At 46.1% G+C, this 11,644-nt stretch overlaps 1 protein-coding gene across 1 annotated transcript; it reads right to left on the reverse strand.

The window, feature by feature from the left end:
* Positions 1 to 638: 638 nt before the first annotated feature.
* Positions 639 to 2,055, reverse strand: LOC126162600 (cuticle protein 21-like). Its single transcript, XM_049919209.1, has 2 exons — positions 1,918 to 2,055; positions 639 to 1,566 (listed from the first exon to the last, which is right to left on the reverse strand). The coding sequence occupies exons 1-2, from the start codon at positions 1,927 to 1,929 to the stop codon at positions 766 to 768; spliced, it is 813 nt and encodes a 270-aa protein (XP_049775166.1). The 5' UTR covers positions 1,930 to 2,055; the 3' UTR covers positions 639 to 765.
* Positions 2,056 to 11,644: the final 9,589 nt, after the last annotated feature.

Raw genomic sequence — 11,644 nt, forward strand, 5'->3', positions numbered from 1 at the left:
ATTACTGAAGCATAAGCATTAAATATGTGTGTTGAATACCGCTGTGTCATAACTAGTGGCAAAGCGGCCCTCCATTCTTCATCGAATGACAGTGATGTGGAACTGTGGCCAGCATTACAGATCATGTCTACCGGAACATATTTATTTTACCCCTACATGACATCTTGCCAGTAGCAGTTGCAGAGAGAACAATGGTAAGATGGAATGAAGAAATTCTGGTACCTGGAACGCTGAGACTATGGCTGCAAGAAACCGTGTAGTACAAATATAACTTTTAAACTTTAGAGGGAAGTTATCATATACGTTTTACGCTCACCAAATCATCATACTAAAGACAGAAATTCAACACGAAAAGAAGCATTCTGTTTGAACATAAGGATATTCATGTTTTACCGAATATGTTCAACTTCATCTCGATATTTCCTTCATTTACCTTGTTTTTTTAAGGAGTATTCCATCATAGTTGTATTCGATAGGAGCAGTCTGACAGAGTGGTTGACGGATATATACCAGGTCCTGAAAATTTTTTCAGTGAAAAGAGAAAGATGTAACATGACGTGTCCAATAAAATATTATTACCGAGTATGTCCTTGTTTGCTGTTGGAGAGGAAATAGTAAAACGAATAAAGACATCAGGATTATGTAGTGAAATGGATTTATTGTTGCATTTTATATACAGAGAGCAGCATTTGTAATGTTGAATCGTGTTTGTAGAGCGGCAGTGACAGCATGACGAGCGGAGTCTGTTAGATGAGAGGAAGTGACTTAGTGGATGAGGGCCTTGCCGTAGGCGAGGGCGGGGGCAGCGTAGGCGGCCCTAGCGATGGGGGCGGCGTAGCCGTAGCCCAGACCGGCTCCGTAGGCCAGAGCGGGGGCGGCGTAGGCGGCCCTGGCGATGGGGGCGGCGTAAGCAGCCCTGGCAATGGGGGCGGCGTAGGCAGCCCTAGCGATGGGGGCGGCGTAGGCTACGGGGGCGGCGACGCGGGCAACGGCGGGGGCGGCGACGGCCACGGGAGCGGGGGCGGCGACGGCCACGGGGGCGGGGGCTACGGGGTGAGCACCGGCCTCCTTGTGCACGACGGCGTTGAAGCCGTTCACGGGGTCGGCGGTGTAGTCGACGGTGCGGATGGAACCGTCGGGCTCGGCCACGCTGTAGCTGCCCTGGACGACGTCTCCGTCACGAGTCTCGTGCTGGCTCTTGGAGTCACCGGTGAGGGCGTCCTGCACGCTGTATCCGTAGCTGTACTGGGGGTGAGGGTCGTACTCGGCAGCGACGGCGGCGGGGGCGGCAGCGGCCACGGCCACGGGGGCGGCCCTCACGGCCGGGGCGGCGACGGCGACGGGGGCGGCGACCCTAGCGATGGCGGGGGCGGCGACGGCGACGGGGGCGGCACGGAGGGCGGGGGCAGCGTAGGCGGCGTAGGCGGGGGCGGCGGCGTAGGCAGGAGCGGCGTAGGCAGGGGCGGCGTACGCACGCGCTGCCAGAGGTGCGCCTGGGGCGTAGACGGCGGGAGCTCCCAGGTAGCCGGCGCGGGCTACCGCCAGGGCGGCGACGAAGACGATGAGCTGCAAAACACGGACAACCGCTGTTCCAGTACAGAAGGCTACAGGTAGATAGATACGTTTGACGTTCGTCCTTCCCTGTATCTGACGCTACTGTATCTGTACCGTTAGAACAACAAAGAGCTGAAAACTTACCAACATCTTACTACAGCAAAAGTAGCAATGCTCTAGAATTACAGTCTAGCTACACTACTCGACACTTTCCACATGAACAGTGAGAAAGATAATTTTTTTTTCATATGGTACTTTCTATGGTAAACTCAAACTCATTAAACCGGCGAATGGACTCTCGGCGCCTGGCTCATACGACACCGCTGTTCTGTACCTCGAAAGGAGGAAGGCGTGGGCACTCACCTTGCAGGCCATGCTGTGTACTGCTGCTGCTGTGGGTGAGCTGCGCTGAGTGTGCCCTCCGAGTCGGCGGCGGCGTCTTTTATAGGGGCGCGACCTCGCAGACCGGCCGCGGCCTGCTCGCCAACCCGCCCCGGCTTGACCACTTGGCGCAACCCACCGGCTACGGGGCAACTGGATCTGCGAGCGGTCTCCGGTGTCCCGCCCACTGCGGCAGCGGCAGCGGCAGCGGCAGCCGTCCCAGAGGGGCGCGGCTGCCGGTGCACGAGAGCCGGCCACCACGCTAAGGGGTCCACCGCCGCCGGCGAAGGACGCTCGTAACTCAAGTCCAAAAGCGAGCGGCGGAGGCGTGTGGCTACCTGACATCAGTGACCTAATCTGGAACGCTGCCTTGTTCAAATTGCCCTCAGGTCGTAAAGAACGCGTACGTCACCGTTGGAGTAATTTCAAGTATGTAGCCTCCTCTTCCTCTTCCTCTTCTAGGCAAAAGACTGTGGAAATTCGTAGAGGAGTACCTGGTTCCCTTTCGAATCCGGTGTGTGCGTTTTGACATGTGTGTAGTTGTAAATGTTTCGTTTTCGAGATTACCGTCAAAGCCACAACGTCCAGGAAAACAAGAATAGTACAGGAGCCCCAAAGGGCAGTAGTTGACAAACTTCTAATATCTACGGACTTGGCGAGTGCCTTACAGTTTCTTATGAGAGAAGCCGAAAGAAAAACTGCGAAAGGCAAAGGTTCCAGGTGCATGTCCTGATCCACTTTTGGTTTGTAGGAAGTTTCAAATCAGCACATACGCCGCTGCAGTGTGAAAATTCTTTCTAGATTTTATTTTATTTAGCGTATGGCATCTACAGAGTAAAATTGCACAAATACTACCAGGTGTACCGGTATGAAATGAGCGTTTCTTTGTGAAAATGAAGCACTAATTTTGAAGTGAAAAGTAAAAACATTTTATTCAAAGTACTGACCATTGCTGTCTATACATTTTGACCACCTTTCTGGCAATTTGTGGACACCACGCCAATAGAAATGTTCGTCTTTTGAAGCAAACCAAATGACACACCCAATTTTCGACTTCTTCGTAGAAATCGAAGTGTTCCTCAGCCAATGCGTGTCACATTGATGAAAACAAATGGTAGTCAGAAGGGGCCAAGTCTGATGAATACGGCGGGTGGGGTAGCAGCTCCCAGCCAAGTGTTTTGATTGTATCCGGAACCAGTTTTGCTTTGTGTACAGGTGCATTGTCGTGTAAAAAAATTACTTTGCCATGTCTTCTGGCCCATTCTGGTCTTTTTTCGATCAATGCATAGTTCAAATTGATCATTTGTTGTCTGTAGCGATTAGTATGCACAGTTTCACCGGGTTTTAGAAGCTCATGATACCACACCTTTCTGATCCCACCAACCACAGAGCATTGTCTTCTTGCCGAATCGATCTGGTGTTGCAGTCGATGTTGATGGTTGTCCCGGATTAACCCATGATTTTTCCCGTTTAGGATTCTTAAAATAAATCCATTTTTCATCGCCAGTAACGATTCGATGCAAAATTGATTTTCTTTCAAGTCTTTGAAGCAAAATTTGACAAATGATTTTTCGGTTTTCCATTTGTCTTTCATTCAATTCATGTGGCACCCATTTTCCACATTTTTGGATCTTTCCCATAGCTTTCAAACGGTCAGAAATTGTTTGTTGTGCAACATTTAGCATTGCTGCCATTTGCTTCTGACTCAAAGTATCATCTTAATCCAATATTGCTCGCAATTCGGCATCTTCGAACTTTTTTGGTGGTTTTCCACGTTCTTCATTTCTTACATCAAAATCATTATTTCTGAACCATTGAAACCATCTTTTGCATGTTGTTTGTGATAGCGCAGGATCAACATATGCCTCGACAAGCATTCGATGCGACTCTGCAGCACTTTTTTTCAAATGAGAACAAAAAATTAATGCTTTCCGCAAATCATCACTTTTTGGTACAAAATTCGACATTGTTAACACGATGAAAACATATGATGTTGTTTGTTCCATGACTAGATGTATACTAAATATCTTTGACAGATGTCATACCAATCAAACAAAGAAAAAGTTAAGGCTCGTTTACAAAAATGTTCCCTATCGACACATTTGTATCTTAACGCTCTTTTCATACCGGTACACCTGGTATTAATTAATATAATAAACGAATGACAAATATATTATTAAATGATTGATTGCAAACAACAATATGCGGAAGATTAGGGAGACAGCCACTGCAGCTATTACAAGACCACATCTAAGCAGGTCACCCACTGAACAGCACGTGGAGTAGCATTCATGATATCCCTCCAGTCTCCTTCAAACCTCCTCGCAGGACATTCCAAGATCATGTGAGAGATTGTTTGTTCTTCTGCACCACAGTCGCATCGTGGGTCATCAGTGAATTTCCATTTGTGGAGAATGGCCTTATGCCTTCCGTGGTTAGTCCTCACACGATGAAGTCTGCACCAAGTTCTTCTGGGCATTTGCATTCCTTCGACCGGTATCGAAGGATCAAAATCAGTGATGAGAGGATGGTGATTATTCAGCGACCAGTATTGTCTCCATTCCCTTCCTATGTCTTACATTTCTGGGAATTTGAGAACTTCGTTTTCCCATATAGGTTTCCTGGATTTTAGGCGGATAGTTGGTACATGGTCCAATATTTTCTGGATAACAAACCTCCAGATAGTGGCTAAGGCATTTATCCACAGTATCCTTTCTGTAGGAGAACTTCTGTGAAGTTTTTAAGGTAGGAGATGAGGTACTGACAAATGTAAACCTGTGGGGGGTGTCGTCAGTCGTTATTGCATGGCTCAATTTGTTTCTTCCTCACAGCAAACAAATCTCCCAATCTATAGGACTTACAGATCACCAACTGTAAAGGACCTCTTATTCTACATAAGTGGAGAGCTTCGTAAGTTGCAGAAACATCGCAGATAAACGATTCGCTTTCAAAATTTCTTAAACATTACTTTATCGTAAACGGACACATCTGAACGAAGTGAAACGACTCTTCCAAAGCTAACGGCATTGGTGAATTGAGTGTTAGGATTTCATCGGACAGCTAAAGAATAACGACCGTCTTACTCGCATTGACGAAAACAGGAATTTGAATTTACATGGCAAAGGAAGTTCATAAGTATTACACTACAGTTTTTTTTCTCAAGGATGCAAAAAGGGACTTACGAGGCAGTCATGACGAGAATGACATCTTAACGATACGATCATTCCGTTTGCAACTAGATTTTCTTTCTTTATTTATTTTATTTACTGTAGAGCACTTTTCTACGAAAGACAAAGGTCGCAGTTTCGTCTCAAGGATCGGTACGCAGTTTTCACCTGCCAGGATGCTTCAGATCAGCGTATAATCCGCTACAGAGAAAATTCATTCTGTAAGACGTAAATTCCCTGACACACGATATACCGACAAGTCTGAACTGAGCAATACATTGCATCAGGTGTTTCATCTATAATGGATACCGGGACCTATCGGTGTTACGGGCAACGACCGCACAGACATGCTGGCGAAAATGGTCTAGCACATTCCTCGCGTCGAGATACCCCCACGAAACAGACTTTTTCACAGCACACTCACCAGGACTGATCATAGTAGTGGACTCTAACATCAAAGGCACATGTTATTGGGCGATTCAGAAATGGATTCCGCATCAGCGTTGATCTCGCAACTCGGCGCTGACGAGAAAAGAAATTATAATTGTTATGAGGCTAGGAGCAGGTCGCATGAAGACATGTCTATTAAAATCAATACCCTCTCTCCATAATGTCTTCGTGGCCCCCTAAAGAGGACATTCGCGACAAAATCACCAGAATATGAAATTCAATCATCGAAGACCAATTACACGGTCAATATTTTAAAAATTAAAGATTAGTTTTCTTTTAGAGTAGCTCTTAGTTTGCCAAATGTATTCGCCATTTCATCCGTCTTTATACACTCCTGGAAATGGAAAAAAGAACACATTGACACCGGTGTGTCAGACCCACCATACTTGCTCCGGACACTGCGAGAGGGCTGTACAAGCAATGATCACACGCACGGCACAGCGGACACACCAGGAACCGCGGTGTTGGCCGTCGAATGGCGCTAGCTGCGCAGCATTTGTGCACTGCCGCCGTCAGTGTCAGCCAGTTTGCCGTGGCATACGGAGCTCCATCGCAGTCTTTAACACTGGTAGCATGCCGCGACAGCGTGGACGTGAACCGTATGTGCAGTTGACGGACTTTGAGCGAGGGCGTATAGTGGGCATGCGGGAGGCCGGGTGGACGTACCGCCGAATTGCTCAACACGTGGGGCGTGAGGTCTCCACAGTACATCGATGTTGTCGCCAGTGGCCGGCGGAAGGTGCACGTGCCCGTCGACCTGGGACCGGACCGCAGCGACGCACGGATGCACGCCAAGACCGTAGGATCCTACGCAGTGCCGTAGGGGACCGCACCGCCACTTCCCAGCAAATTAGGGACACTGTTGCTCCTGGGGTATCGGCGAGGACCATTCGCAACCGTCTCCATGAAACTGGGCTACGGTCCCGCACACCGTTAGGCCGTCTTCCGCTCACGCCCCAACATCGTGCAGCCCGCCTCCAGTGGTGTCGCGACAGGCGTGAATGGAGGGACGAATGGAGACGTGTCGTCTTGAGCGATGAGAGTCGCTTCTGCCTTGGTGCCAATGATGGTCGTATGCGTGTTTGGCGCCGTGCAGGTGAGCGCCACAATCAGGACTGCATACGACCGAGGCACACAGGGCCAACACCCGGCATCATGGTGTGGGGAGCGATCTCCTACACTGGCCGTACACCACTGGTGATCGTCGAGGGGACACTGAATAGTGCACGGTACATCCAAACCGTCATCGAACCCATCGTTCTGCCATTCCTAGACCGGCAAGGGAACTTGCTGTTCCAACAGGACAATGCACGTCCGCATGTATCCCGTGCCACCCAACGTGCTCTAGAAGGTGTAAGTCAACTACCCTGGCCAGCAAGATCTCCGGATCTGTCCCCCATTGAGCATGTTTGGGACTGGATGAAGCGTCGTCTCACGCGGTCTGCACGTCCAGCACGAACGCTGGTCCAACTGAGGCACCAGGTGGAAATGGCATGGCAAGCCGTTCCACAGGACTACATCCAGCATCTCTACGATCGTCTCCATGGGAGAATAGCAGCCTGCATTGCTGCGAAAGGTGGATATACACTGTACTAGTGCCGACATTGTGCATACTCTGTTGCCTGTGTCTATGTGCCTGTGGTTCTATCAGTGTGATCATGTGATGTATCTGACCCCAGGAATGTGTCAATAAAGTTTCCCCTTCCTGGGACAATGAATTCACGGTGTTCTTATTTCAATTTCCAGGAGTGTATATTAAAATTTTTGCCTTTAATTGTAAAGGTGAAGTCAGACTAACGTACATTTTAGACTAATTGTCTCACACAACTGTTCACTTATCTTTATATAATTATATAATTTATTTTTATGTAATAAATTAGTGTTTTATACTTTGCAATGAAGTCATAAAAACGTATTGTTTGTATTATTATGTACCATAACTTATTTTAATGAGAACAGTGTGGTGTAGTAGTCAAGACAGTGTACTTGTGTTCGGGGGGAAGCGTGACTGAGACGCCTTCTAGCGAGCCTGAGTTTCACACGAACACAACGATATCTCATATGGTTCAAATGGCTCTGAGCACTATGGGACTTAACATCTGAGGTCATCAGTCCCCTAGAACTTAGAACAACTTAAACCTAACTAACCTAGGGACGTCACTCACATTCATGCCCAAGGCAGGATTCGAACCTGCGACCGTAACAGTCGCGCGGTTCCGGACTGAGCGCCTAGAACCGCTCGTCCACAGCGGCCGGCAGCGATGTATCCATTGAAAAGGCCACGGCTGATGTACTGCGCCATCTTTGTCCAATTACAGATTCGTCTCTAAGTCAGAAAAATGATTGTTCCTTTTTCTCTGAAACTGAACTATATCCGATAGACCACAGCAAATATTTCAGCTACCAGCTCGCAATATAATTCTACTGAATTCTTCGCTTTCTTGTAATTCAAAGACAGACTGCAAGCATTCGAATTACACCACACGATCATTTCCTATAGAGGCTCGGTGCGCCGACCGATGGCAGCCGTTGTTTCGATGTAAGTCGAATGGCCCCAGTCGACACCGATATTCATTTCTGCGCAGCCAACACAGCCGACTATAGAAAGCAGACGACATCCGTTCTCGTAAGCAAAATTAGACCTAACACAAGAAGTTCAAGACCACAGAATGTTATACGTATCTGAATTTGAAATGGTTCAGATTTTATGTTTTGTTCAAAGAAGCTCCTATTTGCTACTACATACGTAGCACTTGCTGCATAAATGCGCTAGGACGATTATTACTAAACTTTAAGGTCCCCTTTAGGTATACCACGTTTTTTCCTCTGCAGGCCGTGGCATGCTTTGTAGACTGAGCAAGCCGGTGTAGCAGTTTGTTCTGCTGTTTTCCAATGTCGCACAGCATATTACGGTATTTAGCATCACTTTGCATACTTAGCTGCGAGTCACAACTCTCTTTCCACGAACATGAGTGGAAGAAAATGAAGGTGTCGCCTTCGACGAAGCGGTATCAGACTCGTCCCTCATTTTCAAAATAAATGAAAATCGCAAATCTCTTCACAAGTCGCAACTCGTCACGGAGAAATTAACCGGGAAACCATATGTCTACAACAATATTCGCACACCAGCACACGTTATAGGAAGCTACGTTTCAGGCGACCGGAAACAAGTTGATACCATTCCAAAGTCATAAACGGTCTTCCGGCTTTTATCGAAACAGAATATCCTGTCAGTCACCGTGCCGTTGTTCTTTAGAAAGTGAACAGCTAGTATCTAACCGATTGCTTTAAAAGGAACATACTTTTTCATACTAATCTAAATTTCCTTATAATAAAAGGTAGTTCTGACGTGACATAACAGAAACTTTCGCCAATTAAACGACGTAACTCGAAATTATTCGTCTCATTCTACGTATATCAAATTTTTTACGTGTATTTAGTTGACCAGTTTTCTTCGTGTTACTCAGATTTTCGTATTTAGTTCCTCTTTTAGAAATTATACTCACCATCAATAACGTATATTGGCTGTTAGAACCAGCTATAATACGCAGTGACAAAATACGCAGTGGTAGGCGCGTAGTTTCCTCGAATTAAAACGCCTGATATAAGAGCACTGCTTCAATTACTTTACGCCACTATGTTTGAGAAACGTTCTGTAACAACTGAAATGTCACAGCCAATGTACGACGTCGAGTTACCTCGATACATGTAATTCGTTTCAGAGACGATGTTTTAATAAATACAGTATTTATTACTTATAATGGATTTAAACGCATCGATCACTTACGGAATACTTTGTTCTGGAAAAATGCAACATTCGTAATCTATGATTATAATGCAATCATTCTATTTAGTTTTCAATTTGACATTTTTTTCGGGATTTTCGTTTTTGCATGTTTTTGAACTTCTGTATCATACCTATCCGAATTCGGCTCAATTAATATATTATAAATACGTTTCCCACGCAAAATGAAATGGCAATCTGTGAGAGTCTCTGAATTCTATTTCGATCCATTGAACCATGATGAAATTTGTCTTCAGTGTTATTGGACACTGTACGTATAATCATTTGCTTCATAAGGCACTCCTAGTTCTGACTTAGGGTTTGGTTGATGCCTTAAGAACGACGTCACAAACCATCACAGTAAAATAAGTTGTCTAATTTGAAAATGAACAATTCTAGTAGAGTTTTTTTTATGAAGATACGGCGTCTGGAAGCGACAGCTTTGGTCAGTGTTGCCACCATACCAAACGGAATCGAAGACCCCCAGTTTTATTATTACTATGACCACTAATAATAAAACTGGGGGTCTTCGATTCCGTTTGGTATGACGGCAACACTGACCACTGCCATAGTGGAGTGGAGCACGAAGCTTTTATTTTGCTGTGAATGGTAACAAGCGATCATTGCGGAAATGAATCCATGGATCTGCAGTACCGGAAGAGCTAATCATGATAGGTATAAATATATCCACGTGAGATATGGATTTTAGAATTTACTTATGAGAGCTCGCCTTTTATCCAAAAACAGTGACACATTGGTGGATCCCAAGCTTTCACGGTGGTCCATGCCTCCAGAAGGCTGCTTATTCACTCGAGAAACTCCTCCTTCGATCTCATAAAGCTGACGTCCGCCCCGGTAGCTGAGTGGTCAGCGTGACAGACTGTCAATCCTAAGGGCTCGGGTTCGATTCCCGGCTGGGTCGGAGATTTTCTCCGCTCAGGGACTGGGTGTTGTGTTGTCCTAATCATCATCATTTCATCCCAATCGACGCGCAGGTCGCCGAAGTGGCGTCAAATCGAAAGACCTGCACCAAGCGAACGGTCTACCCGCGGGAGGCCCTAGCCACACGACATTTCCATTTCCATAAAGCTGACGACGTAGCACTTCATACTTCATTATGCCGCGCCATATTACGCGGATAATTGTCATTGGAATTAAGTCGCTGACCACCACGTTGTATCGCTTGCTACTAACCACTAGACAACAGAGTCAAGCAGGAAACTGGTAGGTATGCGTTATTTCAACATCCTTTTTCATCTAAACTCTTTTCTATCTTCCTCTTTTCATATATTCTTAATACACAAATCGTTAATTTTGATTATTTCGGCTTCTTGATTAGTTTTAAGTTTCCAACTATGTAAAGCTGTAACTGTTTTAAAAGTTTCATTTTATGTACACGTACATCTTAAAACTGTGAAAACACGACATGTCTTACTCACTATGTGGCACGTCAAATAAAAATAGTAGCAAATGAAATGAATCTCATATTTTCATCCAGTTGTAAATTCATGCATTGAGCAATAGGATCAACAGAATGTTGAAAATAGAACATCTTTTGGCGTTAGTTACGATAAATAAATACTCCAATGACACCCTACTCGTCATATTATTCTTTCTTTATATCAAAACGCCACATGACAAACTGTACGAAGTCGGGAGAGCGTTCAGCCGATATATAAGCTCGAAATAAACTGGTATAGCTATGCGTATTCAAATACAGATACATGTAATCACGCAGGATACGGCGCTGCGGTCGGCAACGCCGAATCTGGCGCAGTTGTTAGATCGGTTACTGCTGATACAATGGCAGCGTATCAAGATTTAAATGTGTTTGAACGTGGTGCTATAGTCGGCGCACGAGCGATGGGACACAGCATCTCCGAGGTAGCGGTGAACTGGGGATTCTCTCTTACGACCATTTCACGAGTGTACCGTGATGATTAGGAATCCGGCAAAACATCACATCTCCGACATCGCTGCGGCTGGAAAAAGATCCTGCAAAAACGGGACCAACGACGACTGAAGAGAATCGTTCAACGTGACAGAGAACGAGTCTCGTTTCAAATTGTATCGAGCGGATGGACGTGTATGGATATGCAGACAACGTCATGAATCTATGGACCTTGCATGTCAGCAGGGGACTGTTCAAGCTAGTGGACACTCTGTAATGGTGTGGAGCGTGTGCAGTTGGAGTGATATGGGACCCCTCATACGTGTAGATACGACTCTGAGAGGTGTCACTTACGTAAGCATCCTGTCTGGTAACCTGCATCCATTCATGTCATTTTGCATTCCGACGGACTTGAGC

The sequence above is a fragment of the Schistocerca cancellata genome, chromosome 2, assembly GCF_023864275.1.
Source record: "Schistocerca cancellata isolate TAMUIC-IGC-003103 chromosome 2, iqSchCanc2.1, whole genome shotgun sequence".
In the NCBI taxonomy this organism is placed as follows: domain Eukaryota; kingdom Metazoa; phylum Arthropoda; class Insecta; order Orthoptera; family Acrididae; genus Schistocerca; species Schistocerca cancellata.